Source organism: Mustela lutreola, chromosome 5 (genome assembly GCF_030435805.1).
Source record: "Mustela lutreola isolate mMusLut2 chromosome 5, mMusLut2.pri, whole genome shotgun sequence".
Classification (NCBI taxonomy): Eukaryota; Metazoa; Chordata; class Mammalia; order Carnivora; family Mustelidae; genus Mustela; species Mustela lutreola.
The window spans coordinates 105,007,829-105,029,652 of NC_081294.1; the positions used below are offsets into that span (position 1 = coordinate 105,007,829).

General features: G+C 36.0%; 1 protein-coding gene and 1 non-coding gene across 7 annotated transcripts in view; one reads left to right on the forward strand and one right to left on the reverse strand.

The window, feature by feature from the left end:
• Positions 1–21,824, reverse strand: part of AP3B1 (adaptor related protein complex 3 subunit beta 1) — a 352,698-nt gene that overhangs the window by 151,234 nt on the left and 179,640 nt on the right. For all 6 annotated transcript variants that reach the window (XM_059175303.1, XM_059175305.1, XM_059175304.1 and 3 more), the window contains 4 exons: positions 6,851–7,006; positions 2,823–2,920; positions 1,351–1,405; positions 1,192–1,263 (listed from right to left, as the gene is read on the reverse strand). In XM_059175303.1, coding sequence (XP_059031286.1) covers positions 1,192–1,263; positions 1,351–1,405; positions 2,823–2,920; positions 6,851–7,006 — 381 coding nt within the window. The remainder of the gene's footprint in view (positions 1–1,191; positions 1,264–1,350; positions 1,406–2,822; positions 2,921–6,850; positions 7,007–21,824) is intronic.
• LOC131832871 (U6 spliceosomal RNA) lies at positions 21,332–21,434 on the forward strand. The gene has a single exon (XR_009354226.1). It is a non-coding gene; the product is annotated as a U6 spliceosomal RNA (small nuclear RNA).

Below are 21,824 nucleotides of genomic sequence, written 5' to 3' on the forward strand. Positions count from 1 at the left end.
TAACACTTATACATACCTCCATGCAATCATCACTTCCATTAAGTTTCATTAATTATCTCAATCATAATAAAAGGATCCAATTCAGTATCAGACATTCAGTTTTATCTTTAGTCTCCTTTGGCCTGAAAGTTTCTATGTATTTTTCTGACCCTCACAACCTTGACATTTTTGATGACTGCAAACCAGTTATTTTCTAAAATATCCCACAATTTTGATGTGTATTAGATTTCCTTATGATTGAACCCAGTTTTCATGTGAGTAACCAATCATCCCAATATATGCTGAAAAGTCCATTCTTTCCACACAGGTTTGTAAGGTCTCCTCTATTATATAATACATCTTCATATACATGGATGTTTCCATGCTTTCTTTTCTATCCCACTTATTTTTCTGTCTAAATATCACAGTTTTAATTATCATAACTTTATATCCCTATGTTCTTTAGTGTAGTTATTATTCCCTGAACATAACACTCTTTCATAATCTCTGTTAGCATAAACTGCTCTCTTCTCCTACTCAGACCCTACAACCACCTCCCATTCAATGTACCAACAAGAACAAAAAAATTCACAAAAATATTATTCTTTTAAAATCCACTCAAACAGGGCGCCTGGGTGGCTCAGTGGGTTAAGCCGCTGCCTTCGGCTCAGGTCATGGTCTCAGAGTCCTGGGATCGAGTCCCGCATCGGGCTCTCTGCTCAGCAGGGAGCCTGTTTCCTCCTCTCTCTCTGCCTGCCTCTCTGCCTACCTGTGATCTCTCTCTGTCAAATAAATAAATAAAATCTTTAAAAAAAAAAAAAAAAATCCACTCAAACATCAACTTTTCCACAAGTATTTTCTAAATCCTAGAAACTTAACCCTACTTTTCTATCCTGCACAATACTCAATTCAATTCTCTATAATATCACTTAAAAAACACAGTGCTAAAATTATCTACTTGTCCAGCATACAAAGCATTATTCGAGGTGCAGGTAGCATGTATAAACTTAGTATTATTAAGATGCAGCAACATTTATTATAACTGGATATAATAATAAAGTTTAGAAAGTATAAAGAAAATCCCTAAAAGTATCTATCTGTGTTTCTGAAAATGCAGGTCTCCATTTTGTAGATGCTCTAGCAATATCTAGCTATAGCTATCTTCAAAATAAAGATGCACTAAGGGTAGTTGAAAAATAAAAGCATGTGTACCTTCAGTGTCTTGATCATAGTTGGATCAGTTGATCGAACATAGAAACTCTTCAGATAAGGTTCAAACATACCCTAGATTATAAAAAGAAATACATAAATACATTTATGGTTTTAATGCATTCATTTCTCCCTTGAATTATGTGTTCATAATGTACATACCTTTCTTTGAATTGACATAGTTGCTATATTCTGTAGGACAATATACTGCACCTCCCTAAAAATGAAAGGAGAATTTTCATTGGATATATTTTCCAAGTAAGTACCTTTATGTAAACAGTATATTAAGCCAAAAAAAATGCAGTTAGTTTCAAACTGAACTCAAATATTAAACAGTTTTTAGTAAATCTTAGGTATTTATGTCTTCTTCTTTTTTTTTTTTTTAAGATTTTATTTATTTATTTTACAGAGAGAAATCACAAGTAGATGGAGAGGCAGGCAGAGAGAGAGAGAGGGAAGCAGGCTCCCTGCTGAGCAGAGAGCCTGATGCGGGGCTCGATCCCAGGACCCTGAGATCATGACCTGAGCCGAAGGCAGCGGCTTAACGCACTGAGCCACCCAGGTGCCCCTTATGTCTTCTTTTTAAACACATTTTCCTATAAACTAATAAATAAGATTTGATTCATCACGTGGAAAAGTTAAAACCTATTTTACAATACTGTATTCCTAAGATGTAAAGCCAAAACTACAGCTGCTCTGAACACATGCAAGGAAGGTGCTCTTAGGGCTAACAGAATAAACATGATCATAGCATTAATATAAACTCTTGATCAGATGATCACCATATCCCTCAGTTCTAACCAGAAAGACTAGTTTAAAAAAAAAAAAAAGCTGTGTTACTTTATGTCCAAATATCTAAGAAATGAATGTAGAAGTTAATGTGGTATAAAGCTTCACATGAAAAAATGCATTCCAGAACTTCCTGATAGCCTTTGAACTAGTTACAGAAAAGAAAACATTACTGAACTGAGAAAAAGGAAAAGAGTGACCATGTATAAAGACACGGTCTTTACACACAAAGAATCCTAAACACAAAGGTGTTTAGGTCCTAAGCACAAAGAATATCACTAAGGAATGGCAAAAGTCAGTCTAGAGTTAAGTAGCTGAGGCACTAAGGTCTTGTTACATGTATCTTTTTCCCCCAACTCTATCAGCAGAAGTAAGGACTCAATGAAAGAAATTTTAAATTTAAAGTAACTAATTATAACAAAATATTCAGGGTAAGCTAAATAGCTGAAACTGTTTTGTAATTCTTAAAACAGAGAAAACAAAACGACAATAAAAATCTGATCTTAAACATTGCCAAAATATTTTCAATCTCTTTGGGCTTGAGTTTAAGAGAAATTTTATATTTATCACCAACTTAGAGATAAAATGTATAAAACTTTGCTTCAAAGCCATTATAAGGGTGATGAGAACTTCTGTCATAAAATATAAGAGAACTATGTTTCCCCCACATGCCTCTACACTTAGATTCAGAGATCAAAATGTATAAAGCTTGTATGATGACCCTTAAGTATGAAATCTTATAGACAGAACACAGAGTCATGTAATCAATGTCTGAAAGATAGATTACAGTTGTACAAACACTACTTTTGAAGCCACACAAAAGAAAAAAAAAAATCATTTCCTACCTATTACTACGAAGTAAACGCACTAGTGATTTCGAAATGATGCCAACTTCAGACTTTGGTGATATGTGCCAATACAGCTGAGCAACTGCCATAACCACCTAAAAGATAAAGCATGAAAACAGTAAGAACTATAAACATGGGAGCAATCTACAGCTTTGAAGTACATTCTTACATATTGTTTACTCCTACAAAATTCCTGTGAAGTAAGAGGAATATGCTACTATCCTTTGAAGCAGGTTGAACAGTGTCCTCCCAAGAATTCATGTCTACCTGAAGAATGTGACCTTACCTGGATAAAAGTCTTTGCAGATATTATTAAGGTAATGCTGGAGATGAGATCACACTGGATTAGGGTGGGCCCTAAATCCAGTAAGTGTCCTTATAAAGAAAATTATAGACACAGACACATTAAAGAAAGCAATGTAAAGATGGAGGCAGAGACTGGAGTGATGAATCTATAAGTCACTGAGTGCAGATTGCAGGCAATCACTATAAACTAGCAAAAGGCAGTTTCTCCCGTAAAGCCACCAGAAGAAACGAACCCTTTGATGCCTTGATTTTGGACTTCCACTTTCTCACTAAAAAGTGAGAAAATACATTTCTGTTGTTCTAATTCACCTGGTTTGTGGTAATTTACTATGACAGCCCTTGGAAACCAATACATCATTGAGAAAGAAAATAGATGTTATCAGAAAACAGATGTTAAATGAGCTACCGAAAGTCTGCCTGCCAGTATGCAGCAAAGCTTTTCATAACACTCCAAACCCCATACTCTTCCTAACATTGCTGCTGTTGCTCTGAGATTGGGAATATTTTAAAGTTTTAAGTATGCCTTTCCAAATGAAGTCCAAATACTTTTGAAAAAGTAACAAGTAACAAGTAAGATGAAAATTTAAAAAATCAGTATATTAAATTTATAATTAAATGAACTCTACTAAAATAATTCCTCTAAAGTAACAGAATTTGAAATAATCTTTTGTTTTCAAAATGCAGAACCTTAAAAACAGTCTTTGCTTCAAAGCCATTATAAGGGTGATGAGAACTTCTGTCATAAAATATAAGAGAACTATGTTTCCCCCACATGCCTCTACACTTAGATTCAGAGATCAAAAGTCCAAACTGAAAAGTGATCCAGTTTAACCTGTGACAAATGCAGAGAGTTACAGTAGTTATATCATCTTGACTTTAGCTCAGAAAACATTAATACTACTTTACTTATGCTTGTTCTATAAGGTTCTAACAAATATATGGCAGTAGTTTTATATATGCTTAAAGAGTATACAGCAGCTGAGGGTGCTTGAGATAAAAGGAGTTCCTTCCAAAACTAAGAAACATTTTTAAAATGTTTTTATTCTATTTATTTATTTTTAAAAAGCACTTTTAAAAAAATACTGCTCACAGAGTCCCAAATTTACTGTTTCTTGGCCCATTGCTGTACTTTTTTTTTTCTTACAAAGCTGATTTATAGCTTTCAGATATTACTTGGCAATTGAGGAACTTAAGGATATTTTATTTCTTCACTTGTGATCCACAAATACACTGTAATTATTGAACAAACTGTCCTGAATTTAAAAACTTACAAAATAAGAGCACCTGGGTGGTTCCATCGGTTAGGCATCTGCCTTTGGCCCAGGTCATGATCTGGGACTAAGTTCTATGTCAGGCTCCCTGCTCAACAGGGAATCTGCTTCTCTCTTTGCGCCTCCCTCTCCCCCATCTCATGCTCGCTCTCTCTCTCTCCAACTTGTCTTCTCTCAGTAAAAATTTTTAAATGTTAAAAAAAATTTAAAAATAGTATCTTATAAAATAAAATTTCTATGACTGACTTAATCTACAAGAAGGTAATGGTCATTTTTACAAATACTAAAGTATACAGTTGGCTAATAAGTCTTAGTATATTATAGAAAAGAAAGTAAAACTTAATTGTAATGTATTTTACAGAAATTAAGCCCTTTTCTATTAAAAATTGTCCAATGCTACTAGTAAGAAAGTAAACTGTACTTTCTATATATGTCAATGTTTTAAAGATTCTAGATGCCACTCAGTATGTAATCTCTTCTACTATACTAATTAGGGCACTCCCTCAAGCCCACAGGCGTACATACTCTTCTTCTCCCCTAGTATTTACAAATCTAAAAGTTTCAATTGCTTCCATAACCAGAATTTGAAATCTATAGTCTAATTTGTAAAAGCCAAGAGGGAAACTCCCTATCTCCAAAGTCCAAAATGACTAAAATATACACATAGATGGGTCCTCTACAGTTAAATTATGTGCATTCATGATAAAGTATATCCTATAAGCACTTTTCTATTCCTAACTATTCTTACCACTTTTGCCTTATCTACAGTTAGGACAGCCTCCCAACACTCTGCTGACAATGCCCCTTATCTACAAATCAATACATAGCACTGACCAAGTTTCCTGAAAAAATTTTCAAAGTTTCTCCTTTAACTGTGAGTCAGGCCAGAAGAAGGAAATCTACTCACAATCCTTCAACAGCCAACCTTTATATGTACTTAACAGCACCCAATTAGAAGGATAGCAAAATATATTGGGACAAAAAGTAAATTACTCTATTTGGTATATATCAAATAAGTATGGAATTAAAACATACTGGGGAAAAAAGTACAAACTACTTCTATTTGTTTCACCATTTTTGATCAGTAAGTATTTTGATTATAAAATCAATTCCCAAGATAAAGATAAACAGTGAGTCAACTATAAAGAGAGTTTCAGGTGACAAGTTACAGCTACTTAAATACAATCTGGCTAAGCTGGGCTCACTGAACTATAACCATGTTTTACAACATTAGAAAAATAGCATTTTTTTATTACTGTGTATGGCTATTTAATAATAATATAGAAACTAAATTATCAGGTATAAGATAAAAACTTCTGCAAATTACTAAGATACATAGACAGAGCTCTAAGCTCTAAATCAGCATGCATCCAAAACCTTAAAATAACTCACATTTTCAAAATTTTTATTAGTTGAACAGAACCATTCATTAAGAACATGTTTTAAATTAACAATATTAAGAAAATGTTTTACTCCATCAAATGTTTAGATATAACTGCCAGTTAACAGGTAACACAGAGCACAGAAGAAAAAATTAAATAGCACTATAAAGTAAGCAAAGAGAAAACCCTAAAGAACATTCTGCAAGACTTGGGAGGTTTAAGAGCTGTAACAACCAGGTACTATACATACTGGTTTAGATTACCTATTTATAACAGATACTTTAAAATAAACTGGTATTAAATGAGATGAAATTTTATTGAATAGAGAGGACTGACTAGGGAAAAAAGTTTAAAAAGTACTATATACAGTATGATTTTTACCTTGGTTTAAAAAATATGTATGTATAGACAAACATACAAGTGAATATATGTATATTTATGCAGAAAAAGGGTCTGGAAGAAAATGCATCAAAACATAACAGTGATTTCTGAGTGATGGGAATATGATGTTTTAATTTCTTTAAAGTTTTGCCAGTCCCTATTTCCTAATGTTTTATTGTGCACATAAATAAATGAAATATAAAGTGTATTTAAACCAAAAAGATGTAAAACAAAAGAAAACAAACTCAGGAGTCAAATGAAAATGATTTTTAACTGCTATTCCTACCAGTTAAAATCTTTTAGGTATGCAGCATTATGATAGACACTTTCTTTATATGTTAGTCTCTTAAAAACTCTTGTTAGGTTGACATGAATATTAAGGACTGATACCACATACTCTCAACTACAACCAAGTAACAGAAATATGCAGTCTTCCAACCCAATGAGAAACATATTAAGCTCATATATTAGGAAAAGCCAATTAACAAAACTGCAAAAGTAAATGAAGTCCAATAGGCATATAACTACCAAACCAAGTAATCTCATCAAAACTGATATTTTTGGTGTATGATCAAATAAACAAATGCTCCCTTAGCACACTGAAATATTGTTCACTGAACTTAAATACTTTTAACAACTGTTTTTAAAAATCCATAAATTATTTCTTATAAGGGTGTTAAATTACCGCTGCATTCCTGCTCTGAAGCAAAGGCTTTGTATTCCGAATTAAAAGTCTATGGTCTGGATCCATAGTATATGGCTTCTTCCTTTGGTCAGTCTTTTCCTTCTGTTCATCATCAGATTCATAGAAATTCTTTTCGTTGTCTTCTAAACCATCATCCTGAAAGAAATACAAAGAAAACATTCTTTTTGTTGGTTTTTTTTCTTTTTAATTTTATTTATTTGACAGAGATCACAAGCAGGCAGAGAGGCAGGTAGAGAGAGAAGGAAGCAGGCTCCCCGCAGAGCAGAAAGCCCAATGCGGGCTCGATCCCAGGACCCTGAGATCATGACCGGAGCCGAAGGCAGAGGCCCAACCCACTGAGCCACCCAGGCGCCCAGAAAACATTCTTTTTTAACATCTACAATCATGATAGTATTTTATCGTAAAATACCACTGTTGAAAGTATTTGAAAATCTTAAGCTACCTGTATAAAAGAAGGCCTTGCTTTTTCTCACATTTGTAACAATGTAACTGTCCTTTAGTGCTATACATAATATTTCTTTTCTGTTATATAGTAGACCTCTGAAATATTAAATCCTCATTGATATATCCATAGCTGACAAAAGGCAAAACTTGATAATGTGACTCTTAACAAAGCTATAACAGAAGATTACCTAAAACCTGAGAACTATTTCCATACATTATCAGTCACTCTGTAACTGGATCTAAAAGTCAGAACAAAGAGAACTGTTTCAACTGCAGCATGCATAAAAGAAATCATAATAAAACTTGACAGGTTAAAAACTAGTGTGTAAGTATGTCCCTGTATTGTCAAGAAAGACTCAGTTTGATACTTAATGCATATCCACAGGGGTTGATTCTATATTTTTGCTTTGTACAAATTACTTTGTAATTTGAATTCATTGTTATCTCTGTCAAAATCTGCCTAAAGGCATTTAGTCTTAAAAATAAACAAACAAAAAACATTAAAAGACAATAATTCTACCTAGATCCAATTCAAGAGTCGTTTAGAGGTAATTTTTGTTACTAAGTAGCTGAAACATAATTTTTACTTCTGAAAAGATGAAGTTGATATACTTTTCACTATTCCTCTATCTACAACTAGAAACTGCAGACATTATTTAAAAAATAAACTTAAGTAAGGAAAGACAGAGAGGAGAAGAAAGACTGGATATGGACCTCAGGACCCAAAGAATGAAACAAGAAAAGTTCCTTGGGTTTTCATTTTTACCACATTTTACCAAGGACTGAAAAACTGAGTGCCCAAAACACCAAGCACAGATAAAACAAACCCTCCAAAAGCCTACTCTCAAAGCCAAAAGGACCAAGTAAAAGAAAAATCTAGCAAGACATCTTTTAGAAAATAACTACTCTACTGTAGCTACCAATAGAGAAAAACTAAGGTTTCATTCCTACCCCCATCAGCAAAGGCTGGCATGGAACCTGCCATGAGATGCCTCCATCATCCCACTGGAATGATGTCAGAAAAGGCCACTATAGCCAAGACTTTAATTCCCAGGAGATAACATGCCATCCCCATGGTGTCAATGAAGACAAAGTGAGGAACTTGCATATCTAAGTCCACCCATCAAGAACAAAGTGACCTTGGGGCACATGGGTGGCTCAGTCATTCAAGTGACTGCCTTCAGCTTGGGTCATGATCCCAGGGTCCTAGGATGGAGACCCATGTCCTCCTGCTCCCTGCTCGGCAGGGAGCCTGCTTCTCCCTCTCCCTCTGCCGCTCCTCCTGTTTGTGTTTATTCTGTCAAATAAATAAAATCTTAAAAAAAAAAAAAAAAAAAAAGAACAAAGTGATCTTATCCCTCCCCACTGAGCTAGTCTAAGAAAAAGTACTCAGTGGACACTTAAGATTTATAGCACCACCACCCAGTGGTAACAATGACACTAGTGGAGGAAACATGTAGAACAGCCATGAGACATTTCTATCCCTCCCAGCCTAAGAGCTATCAGGACAGAATTACTGGGGAACCTGAAATCCCATATTCAGCCACAGTAACAGTGAAAACAACCTCCCTGGGATGTCAATGGAGGCTAAGTGGGGAAACTGGACTTCTACCACGACCTGGAAGTAATGAGGGAGCATGCACTCCACCTTTCCCTAATGGAGTGTTATCAAACAAACCCAGCTAAAACAGAAGATCTGGGGGTGCCTGGGTGGCTCAGTGTATTAAATCCTCTGCCTCTGGCTCAGGTCGTGGTCCCAGGGTCCTGGGATCAAGCCCCACATGGGGCTCTCTGCTCAGCAGGGAGCCTGCTTCCCCCTCTCTCTCTGTGCCTGCCTCTGCCTGCTTTGTGACCTCCACTGTCAAATAAATAAAATAAACTCTTAAAAAAAATAAGTAAAAAATAGAAGATCTGAATAAAATGTAGAATCTCATAATATTCAAAATGTTCAGGTTTCAATAAAAATTATTCATCATTCCAAGAACAAGATATAAAGTTGGATGAAAAATGATAAACAGTAGATACCAACATTACAACAACAGGAATATTAGAAATATCTGATTAAGATTTTACATCAGCCATCATAAAAATGCTTCAAAGGAAAATGAGGAACACCACTGAAATAAAAGGAAAAATAGAAGGTCTTAGCAAAGACTTACAACGTCTTGAGAAAAAAACAATATATAAAAAAGACCAAACAGAAATGTTAAAGTGAAAAATATAAGAGTCAAAATCAAACAATGACTGAGACCAAAAGCAGTATTAAGGAGACAAGGAAACCATCAGTGAACATAATAAAAGAGAAATTGCCCATTCTGAACAACAGTGAAAAAAAAAAAAGACTAACAACAAAGAAAAAACAAAAAGAAAAAAGAAAAGCACCCCGCTACACCACCAAAAAAAAAAAAACCTCAGAACTTCAGGGGACTTGTGGAACTATAACAAAGTAACATCTTTTGTCATCTGAATCTTGGAAATAAAGAAGACAAAGGGTGGGGCTGAAAGAGTACTCCAAGAAATAATGGATGACAAAATATTACTTGGCAAAAGAAATAAAAACAGACTGAATAAGGTGAGTGAATAAACTCTAAGCAAGATACATACAAAGAAATCCATAATAAGACATACTAAGTCAAACACATACAAAGAAATCCATAATAAGACATACTAAGTCAAACATCTGAAAACCAAAGACAAAGAGAAAAAATCTGGAAAGCAGCATGATAGAAATGACACTGGAGAGGATTTGGTAATGAGTCAGAGTGATTAGTGATGAGGATAAAAATGTGAAATAAATTGAAGAACTTATTAGAAGTTAAAACCAATAGGATGCAGTGAATGAATGTGAAGGATGAAATGGGACCACTTACACAGTCTGTCCCCATTCCCAGCCTGGATAACCAAGCAGATAATGATGTCACCAGATAAGAAAACCTGTCCAGGGAGAGAAAGAATCTCTCTCTTCTTCATGGCTTCTTGCTATACAAACATTCTTAAAAGATAGTCTAAAACAAAACCTACAAATGCCTTTACTCAAAAGAGCTTCAAAAATGAGGAATTCCAATGAAGAACCATCTCCCAATATTTTCTTTTGTTCATGACTGACCTACCCTTATTTCTAAGTGAATTCTCTTTCTACACATTCACAAATTCCTCCTAAGAAAACCAAATGTATAATTTGTGATCTCTAATCATTTTTACTTCAATACGGTAGAAAAGTTTTTAAAACGGCTACATAACTAAGTAAAGAGTTTTTAAACTTGACACCAAAAGCACAGTCCATAAAAGTGAACATAATAAACTGGATCTCGGGGCACCTGGATGGCTCAGAGGGTTAAAGCCTCTGCCTTCGGCTCAGATCATGATCCCAGGGTCCTGGGATAGAGCTCCACATCAGGCTCTCTGCTCAGAAGCCTGCTTCCCCCTCCCTCTCTGCCTGCCTCTCTGCCTACTTGTGATCTCTCTGTCAAATGGATAAATAAAATCTTTTAAAAAAATAAATAACCTGGATCTCATTAAAGTTAAAAAATTCCTGATCCATGAAAAACCCTCTTATGAAGAATAAAAAAATTCTAGACCGGCAGAAATATCTGCAACCACACATATGATAATGGACTAGTATCCAGAATATAAAGACAACTCCCAAAACTCAACCAGAAAAAAAAAAATTAAATTTAAAAAAGAGCAAAAGGTATTTTTAAGGACTGACCTGTACATCTCACCCTCCAAATTCACATGTTGAAGCCTTCATTCTCAAAGTGACTATATGACAAACTAGGGCCTTTAAAAAGAGGTCATTAAGTTTAACTGAGACCATCTGGGTGGCACCCTAATTCAACAGCACTGGTGTCCATATAAGAAGAAAGAGAAATGCCAATGGTGGCATAGAGAAAAAAACCATTTGAATACCCAGTGAGAAAAGAGCCATCTGCAAGCCAAAGAGAGACACCTCAGGAGAAACCAAACTTGCCAACACCTTGATCTTGAACTTCCAGCCTCCTGGAAGAACTGTGAGAACGTGAGAAATAAATATCTGTCCATCAAGCCACCCAGTTTGGTATTTTCTTATGGCAGTACTAGCAAAATAATACAGACTTTCAACAAATAAATTCACTGAAGAACGTATGGCAAAAAGCACATGAAAAAATAAAACTTCATTACCTTCTAGGAACGCACAAATTAAACCTACAGCATATCAAAATGACTATACTACACACATATCAAAATGGCTCTCATCTTATATAAAAACATAGTGACAACACCAAATGATAGTGAGAACACAGGAAACTGATCATTCATACACTGGTGGTGACTCTAAAAGGTTATAGCCACTCGCAGTTTGGCAATTTCTTACAAAACCAAACTTGTAATTACCATACCAGTAATTGCACCCCTGGGCATTTATCCCTGGGAAATAGAAATGTATACTCATACAAAAATCTGTTAACAAGTATTCATAACAGCTTTATTCCTAGTAGCCAAAATGGAAACAACCCAGATGTCCTTCAATGGATGAATGGTTAAACGAATGGTAAATAAAATGGTTGAACATTTATGCCATGGAATGCCACTCAGAAATAAAAAGAAAAAAATAATGATATATACAACAAATCCAATTAATCTCCAGATAAGTATGATGAGTGAGAAAAATCCTAAAAGATTACATATTGCATTGTTACATTTGTATACCATTCTTGAAATGATAACATTATAGTTAGAGAACCAATTAGTAATTGCTGGGGGTGGGCAAGGTCAAGCAAAGGGAATGAAGTAGTTTCAGAGATGCAATGGCAACAAGAAGGATCTCTGTGATGGAAATATTCTGCATCTGGACTGTACGAATGTCAGTATCTTCGTTGTAATACCTTACTAGTTTTGTAAGATGTTGCCACTGGAGGAAAACAAGCATAGGTTACACCAGACCTCTCTGTATTCCTAAAACAGCATGTGAATCTACATTATTGTAAAATTAAAAGTTCAATTAAATAAAACTAAGGAGAAAAAAAAATCAATAAATTCTTTTTCTTTTCTTTTTCTTTTTCTTTTTTTTTTTAGTAAGCTCCATGACCAGAGTGGAGCCCAACATAAGGCTTTAACTCACGACACTAAGACTGAGACCTCAGCTGAGATCAAGAATCACACACTTGGGGAGCCTGGGTGGTTCAGTGGGCTAAGCCTCTGCCTTCAGCTCAGATCATGATCTCAGGGTCCTGGGATCGAGCCCCACACTGGGCTCTCTGCTGAGCAAGGAGCCTGCTTCCCCCTCTCTCTCTGCCTGCCTTTCTGCCTACTTATGATCTCTCTCTGTCAAATAAATAAATAAAATCTTTAAAAAAAAAACAAAAAGGAAATCACATACTGAACTGACAGAGTCACCCAGGTGCCCCAAATCAATAAATCATTTAAAATCTATTTATATATATTTATTCATTGTTACAATAATAAAAGAAGTGATCTTAAATGTTATAGGTTAATATCACTTACTGAAGTACTTTTACTTTGTTAAGTGTGTACGGATAATATACAATCTTCACTTAATTCGACTTAAATATCACTGAAAATACAGAACTATTACTATTAGGTTTTTTAGAAGTAAGCATAATATTATCTCAATGTTTTTAAAATCCATAATAAAAAAATCTTAAGAACGTCTCCAAACAGAAAAAAAACACAAAATTTATATTCTCTGGAAACCAAAGAAAAATTTTTAAATACTCACCTTCAAATATAACCATAAATTACAAGATTATCATTTTCCTTTGAATGCATAATTCAAAATAAACTATAGTTGATCCTTGAACACAGATTTAGGGGCTAACCCCAACATAGCTGAAAATCTGAGCATAACTTTTGACTCCCCAAAAATTTAATTACTAATAGCCTACTGTTAATGGAAGCCTTACTAATAACATAAATAACTGATTAACATATACTTTGTATGTTATATGTAACACATTAAATTCTTAAAATGTTAACTAGAGAAAAGAAAATGCTAAGAAAATCATAAGAGAAAACACATTTATAGTACTATACTATATTTACTGAAAAAAATCTATGTATACATGACCTGCACCATTCAAATCTGTGTTGTTCAAGGGTCAACTGTACTTGTCTGCCAGTCCTTTGAAGAAAAAAAAGAGACTATAAATGGACTATAAATGAGATATACTCCTGTCTTTTTATTTGTTTACTTTTATTTGCATTTATTTTATGCATAAAATAAATGGGCCATAAGTTTTTGTTTCTTCAGTTTTTACCAGGATATCTTTTTTTCTATGCAACCTCCTGTTCTGATTTAGGAACAGTCTGCTCTTTTTCAGTAAGAATCCTCTCAGTGTGGCAGGGAGAACGCAAAGTTTGACTCTCTTGCTTTACATGATTTTGTACAGTTATCTGGGTCACATAAACAGCAAACCATTTTCAGAGATCATCTCAGCCCACTTATAGGAAGAGATGCACTGTTACTCAAGGCCAGACTTGAGTGACTTTCCATTATGGAGTTCCAGGCCAAACTGATTCTATTATGTGCATTAATAAATTAATAAAATGATATCCAAATAATCACATTCGCTAAGCATGACCACTCTCCTACAATCCTTAGTCAACCTTAATCAAACAAATGTTCAAACACTACCTGAAACTGATATATGATGAACTGCTGTGTTGATACAATCTAACTAGCAAAATTCTCAAATGCACATAAAAAGCTAATCACTAAGCATTTACTCATTCCACTTCTCCTTCATTATTAACACACTTTATTAAAGTTCAATTATATTATTTGAATAAGACATTTGCATTGCTTGATTAATTAATAAAGGGCTGACGTGTTCATGAGTTTAATGAATGAGATAAGGCTTCCACACAGAATGGGAACAATCTCCAATAATATACATCTGAGCTGCTGGCTATATTTTCACAGGTGTTCAATCCATAAGAATGGACAACAGCCCCAACAGAATGGAAGCCAGGTGTACACAACAAAAATGGGTATATACCACATCACACCACTTCCATAATGTACTGGCTGGCAAATTACTTGACCTCTCCTTGTCTTAATTTACCCATCTGTGAAAGGGAATAAAAGCAGTATCTATATCATGAAAGTATTTATAAAGACTGATAACGTTAGTGGAGGCACTTAGTGCCTCATGCCTACTAAACACTCAAGTAATAGCTATTACCACAGCTTTTATTAAGAAATTTTCTTCCTAGAAAAACCACATAACAGAAACCACTAATTTACCGCAAATCAAATATCCTGAGTTGCCAAATATAAAGTTTACCCCTAAAATCTCAAAAAAGAGACTCTCATATTTGAGAATTTACAAAGGTATCATGAAACTCTTGTACAACTACTTCATTTTTACCATGATACACTGTTTGGAAAACAGTGAAACAACTTTAATCAATGACAGTTGTAGATGCTTAAAAGAAGTCCCAAACTCCAGTGACAAAAAATGTCATTATAAATATAAAAGGACTTTAAAGATCACTTTTTAAAAATAGGTAATACAGGATAATAGAGTTCTGCTTCCAGTAATAAGATAGACAATGTGAAACAAACCCTTCTAGTGAGAACTAGGAAAGCTAGGGAGAAAACATGAAACACATCTCAAAGCACTAACAAGCTAAAAGAACAGTGATGAATTATGTAGGCAAGACCTAGAAATCCATCTGCGATTTGCAATTGCTTTTCCCTAAATACACCTGCTATTACCTAACAGGAGTCTGAGAGGCCTATAATCTGAGCACAGCTTTCAACAGATTCACAAAAACATACAAACAAAAACTAGACATTAAGATCCACCAAAAAGCAAAATTCCTACTAACTCTCCCAGTCTTTAGTTTAAAAGCTGGGAGTCTTAAAAATAAATTAATTTAAGTAAGTAAATAAATAAAAGCAAGTCTTTTAGGGAAGAAGATGCTAAACTAAAGCCCAACTTTTAATCATCTCAATCCATAACTGAAGTGATAAAGTAAATCAGATTTTAGATATCCTTACCTAGTAATAATTCCACAAGCAAACTGAAACCCAACAACCAAAGCTTCAAATTAGTTCAACAATGTTTTACAAAGAAGGAAAAGAAGGGAAGAAAGAAAATACAGTGTCATTAAGGCTAAGGATTCAGTTTCCATTTCAAAAGAAAAACAGGTTATTATATGGAAAGTGGCAAAAGAGGGGCTTCTGAAATAGATGTGCAATATCTGTTTCTTAATCTGACTACTCATTATATATGTATATTCATTTCATGAAAATTCCCTGATAAAGTCATTTGCTTTTGCCACATGTACATTATATATTACTTCAATGAAAACTTTTAAAAATATGCATATAAGAAAAGACACAATGATGTGACTACAAATCAAGAAAAAAATGCAAGTTGGAGCGCCCGGGTGGCTCAGTGGGTTAAGCCGCTGCCTTTGGCTCAGGTCATGATCTCAGGGTCCTGGGATCGAGTCCCTCATCTGCCTCTCTGCTCAGCAGGGAGCCTGCTTCCTTTCCTCTCTGCCTGCCTCTCTGCCTACTTGTGATCTCTCTCTGTCAAATAAATAAATAAAATCTCTAAAAAAATAAAAAAAGAAATACAAGTTAAAAAAAGCTAGATAATGGGGATAAAAAAAAATTTAAGATGGACTATAAAATAACTATGGATAATATGTTCAAGGAATTACATGGATAAGATTGAGCTTTTAGAAAGGAATTCAACACTATTAGTTGTTACATAAAAGTGACATTCAGTTTTTTTTTTTTTAATTTTATTATGTTATGTTAGTTACCATAGAGTACATCATTAGTTTTTGATGTAGTGCGCCACAGTTCATTGTTTGAGTATAACACCCAGTGTTCCATGCAATACATGTCCTCCTTAATGCCCATCCCTCGGCTACTCCATCTCCCCACCCTCCCCCAAAACCCTCAGTTTGTTTCCTTGAGTCTCATGGATCGTCTCCCCCTCTGATTTTCCACCTTCATTATCCTCTTCCTTCTCCTAATGTCCTCCATGCTATTCCTTATGTTCCACAAATAAGTGAAACCACATAATAGTTGACTTTCTTTGTTTGACTTATTTCACTTAGCATAATCTCCTCCAGTTCCATCCATGTTGATGCCAAAGTTGGGTATTCATCCTTTCTGATGGCTGAGTAATATTCAATTGTATATGTGGATCACATCTTCTTTATCCATTCATCTATTGAAGGGCATCTCAGCTCTTTCCACAGTTTGGCTATTTGGACAATGTTTTGCTCTGAACAATGGAATATGGGTGGTCCTTTAAAATACACCTGTATCTTGGGGGAAATACCCAGTAGTGCAATCACTGAGTCATAGGATAGCTCTATTTTTAAGTTTTTGAGGAATCTCCAAACTGTTTTCCAAAGCGGCTACATCAATTTGCATTCCCACCAACCATGTAAGATGGTTCCCCTTCCTCCATAACCTCTCCAACACTTGTTGTTTCTTGCCTTGTCAATTTTTGTCATTCTGACTGACGTAAGGTGGTATCTCAGTGGGGTTTTGATTTGAATTTCCCTGATGGCGAACACTTTTTCACGTGTCTGTTAGCCATTTGTATGTCTTCTTTGGAGAAAGTGGCTGTTCATGTCCTCTGCCCATTTTCTGCCATGATTATCTGTTTCTTGGCTGTTGAGTTTGGGAAGATTTTTATAGTTCTTGGACATCAACCCTTTATCTGTAGTGTCACTGCAAACATCTTCTCCTATTCTGTGGGTTGCCTCTTTGTTTGTCTGTTCCTTGGCTGTGCAGAAGCTTTCTATCTTGATGAGGTCCCATAAGTTCATTTTTACTTGTTCCCTTGCTTTTGGAGATGTGTCTTAAAAGAAGTTGCCATGGCCAATGTCAAAGAGGTTACAACTATGTTCTCCTCCAGGATTTTGATGGATTCCTGTCTCACCTGAGGTCTTTCATTCATTTAGAGTTTATCTTTGTGTACAGTGTAAGAGAATGGTCCAGTTTCATTCTTCTGTATATAGCTGTCTGATTTTCAAAGCACCATTTATTGAAGAGACCATCTTTCTTCCATTGGATATTTTTTCCTGCTTTGTCAAAGAGTAGTTGACCAGAGTTAAGGGTCTATATCTGGGGCCCTATTCTGTTCCATTGATCTGTGTCTGTTTTTGTGCCAGTACCATACTGTCATGGTGATCACAGCTTTATAATATATATTGAAAACAGTCAACATGATGCCACCAGCTCTGTTTTTCTTTTTCAATATTTCCTGGGTGATTCGGGTCTTCTCTGGTTCCATACCAATTTTAGAATTGTTTCAGCACTTTGAAAAATGACACTGGTATTTTTATTGGGATGGCACTGCAAGTATAGATTGCCCTGGGCAGCACAGATACTTTAACAATGTTCATTCTTCTGATCCATGAACATGTAATGTTTTTCCATCTTTTTGTGTCTTCTTCGATTTCTTTCATGAGTGTTTTTGTAGTTCCTAGAGTACAGATCCTTTACCTCATTGGTTAGGTTTATTCCAAGGTATCTTATGGTTTTGGGGGCTACTGAAAATGGAACTGATTCCCTAATTTCTCCTTCTAGTTACATTGTTAGTGTATTGGAAAGCAACTGATTTCTGTGCATTGATTTTGTATCCTGCCACATTACTGAATTGCTATATGAGTTCTAATAATTTAGGGGTGGACTCTTTGGGGTTCTCTACGGAGTATCATGTCATCTGCAAAAAGAGTGAGTCTGATTTCTTCTTTGCCAATTTGAATGCCTTTTATTTCTTTTTGTTGTCCAGTACTTCTAGTACTATGTGACAAGAATGGACATCCTTGTTGTGTTCATGATCTCAACAGGAAGGTTCTCAGCTTTTCCCCACTGAGAATGATAATTTGATCTGGGGTTTTTGTAGATAGTTTTTACGAAATTGAGGAATGTTCCCTCTATCCCTACACTCTGAAGAGTTTTAATCGGGAAAAGATGCTGTATTTTGTCAAATGCTTTTTCTGCATCAGCTGAAAGGGCCATATGGTTCTTGTCTCTTCTTTTATTAATGTGTTCTATCACACTGACTGATTTGAAAATGATGAACCATCCTTGCATCTCAGGGATAAATCCCACCTGGTCATGATGGATAATCCTTTTAATGTACTGTTGGAACCTATTAGCTAGGGTCTTATTGAGAATTTTGGCATCCATATTCATCAGGGATATTGGTCTGTAATACTCCGTTTTGATGGGGTCTTTGCCTGGCTTGGGGAACAAGGTAATGCTGGCCACATGGAATGAGTTTGGAAGTTTTCTCTGTTTGTATTTTTTGAAACAGCTTCAGGAAAAAAAGTATTATTTCTTCTTTGAATGTTTGGTAGAATTCCCCAGGGAATTTATCAGGCCCTGGACTCATTTTTTGGGAGGTTTTTGACCACTACTTCAATCTTATTACTGGTTATTGGTCTATTCAGGTTGTCAATTTCCTCCTGTTTCAGTCTTGGTAGTTTATAGGTTTCCAGGAATGCTTCCATTTCTTCCAGGTTGCTTAATATATTGGCATATAGTTGTTGATAATAACTTCTAATAATTGTTTCTCTTTCCTTGATGCTAGTCTCTCTCCCTTTCATTCATAATTTTATTAATTCGGGTCCTTTCTCTTTTCTTTTGGATAAGTCAGTGGTTTATCAAGCTTATTAATTCTTTCAAAGAACCATCCTCTATTTCATTGATCTGCTCTACTGGTATTTCTGGTTTCTAATTCAATGATCTCTCCTCTAATCTTAATTTTTAATTTTCCTTAATTTTTCTTGTGCATCGCTTAGGTTTTATTTGTTGTTCTTTCTTCAGCTCTTTAAGTTGTAAAGTCAGTTTGTATATACCAGATTTTTCTATATTTTTGAGTGAGGCTTGGATGGCCATGATGGCTATGTACCACCCCCTCAGGATAGCCTTTGCAGTATCCCATAGGTTTTAGACCAGTATGTTTTCGTTCTCACTGGTTTCCATGAATTGATTAAGTTCTCTGATTTCCTGGTTGACCCAAACGTTCTTAAGCAGGATGGTCTTCAGCTTCCAAGTGAATGAATTTCTTCCAAATTTTTTCTTATGATTGAGTTCCAGTTTCAAAGCACTGTGGTCTGAGAATATGCAGGGAATAATCTCGATCTTTTGGCATCAGCTGAGACCTGATTTGTGACCCTGTATGTGGTCTATTCTAGAGAAAGTTCCATGTGTGCTCGAGAAGAATGAATATTCTGTTGTTTTAGGATGAAAAGTTCTGTACCTATCTATGAGGTCCATCTGGTCCAGGGTGTCATTCAGAGCTCTTATTTTCTGCTTAGATGACCTGTCTATTGCTGACAGCAGAATGTTGAGGTCTCCGACTATTAATATATTATTATCAATATGTGCCTTTCTTTTGGTTAACAGTTGGCTTATGTAGTTGGCTGCTCCCATGTTGGGGTCATAGATATTTACAATTGTTAGATCCTCTTGTTGGATAGAACCTTTAGGAATGATAAGGTGTCCTTCTGTATCTCTAACTAGTCTTTTTTAGAATCTAATTTGTCTTGATATGAGAATTGCTACCCCAGCTTTCTTTTGAGGTCAGCTGGCATGAAAAATGGTTCTCCACCCCTTTACTTTCAGTCTGGATGTAACTTTAGGTTCAAAATAAGTCTCTGTAGACAGCATATGGATGGGTCAGGTCTTTTTATCCAATCTGCAATCCTGTGATGTTTCATGAGAGCATTTAGGTCATTCACATTAAGAGTGATTATTGAAAGATATGATTTTATTGTCATGTTGTGTGTGAAGTCCTTGTTTCTATAGATTGTCTCTATAAATTTCTGTTCTATGTCACTCTTGGGGTCTTTCTACTTTTACAGAACCATCCTAAATATTTCTTGCAGGGCCAGCTTGGTGGTCACATATTCTCTCAGTTTCTGCCGATGTTGGAAGCTCTTCGTCTTTCCATCTATCCTGAACAACAGCCTCAGATAAAGTATTCTTGGCTGCATGTTCTTCCCATTTAGTACCCTATGTCTTCCCAACTCTTTCTGGCTTGCCTCTGTAACAGATGCAACATTATTCTGATGCTCCTCCCTCTATATGTAAGAAATCTCTTCCCTCTCTCTGCTTTCAAGATTGTTTTCTTGGATCTAAGATTTGCAAATTGTACTATTATATGTCATGGTGTTGGTCTGTTCTCACTGATCTCGGGAGGAGTCCTCTCTGTATCTTGGACATGAATGTCTGTTCCCAGAAGAGGGAAATTCTCAGCTACAATTTGCTCAGATATATCTTCTAGACCTCTCTCCTCCCCCCACCCTCTCTGGGATCCCAATAATGCTGATATTGGAATGTTTCACTGAGTCACTAATCTCTCTCAGTTTGATTCCTTGGGTCTTAATTTGTCTTTCCCACATTGCCTCAGTTTCCTTCTTTTCTATCATCTTATCTTCTAGCTCACTAATTTGTTCTTCTGCCTCACTTACCCTGGCTAGAGATTCTATATTGTCATTAATATTTTTCTAAGGCCTAGAAATCACCTTGATAACTGGTACTCTGAACTCTATTTCTGACATCTTGGTTATACCCATTTGCATTAGTTATGTGGCAGAGGCCACAGTCTCTGATTCGTTGCTTTGTTAAGGGTTCCTCCTCTTAGTCATTCTGTTGAGGGCTAGTTGAGGGAATGTACAGAGTCCAAATTATTGATCACAACCCAGGAGAGATGCACCTGTTTTATGGGACCTTAGGATTGTCAGCCTCTTGTCTTCTGAGGGAGGGGCCTGCCATGCTGTTACTCAGGCAACCCTGTTTGGGCAGAGTTGCTCTGACCCCTCTGGGGGGAGGGATGGGCTCAGTGTAAATCAATTTCTGGGGACTTTTGTTCTCAGGCAGCCTTCTGCATCTCTTCCGAGAGTCAGAGCAGAAGTAACTGCATCCAAACTGCATCCAAAGAGATTGCAGTCTGATCTTCACTGAGCTCCAATAATGTCCATAATGTCTCCAATTCTGTCTGTGCTGCTAAAAACCACAGCATCCTGGTGCTCACTCTGGCAGCATATATACTAAAACTGGAATGATACAAGAAGATTAGCATGGCCCCCATGCAAGGACGACACATAAAACCACAGCATCCTGGGTTTTGCACCCCACAGCAGCAGTCCCAGCCCTTGCTCCCAGGGCCAGGCACTTCTCTGCCCTTTGTGCTTCTAAAGCCACAAGTTGCCCCCTGTTTGCATGTGCATCCCTATAGCTCCAGGTTTCAGTCTGTGGCATTGCCCTAAAGTCCTTTCTCTGCCATTACTGGTCTTCGAGTCTGTGCCTAGTCCCCAGCAAGGGAGGCTTTTGCCTTCCTGGCTCAAGATCACACAGGCTCCCTCTCCTTCATCTTCTGATATCTGCCTGCACAATCACAATCACAGCTCCCCACTTCATACCTCGAGACTAAATGCCAGAGAGATTCTGTTTGTAGACATCCAGATAGATCTTCTAATTTTGTGAGTGTTCAGAATTGCCTGGTAGATAACCAGCTCA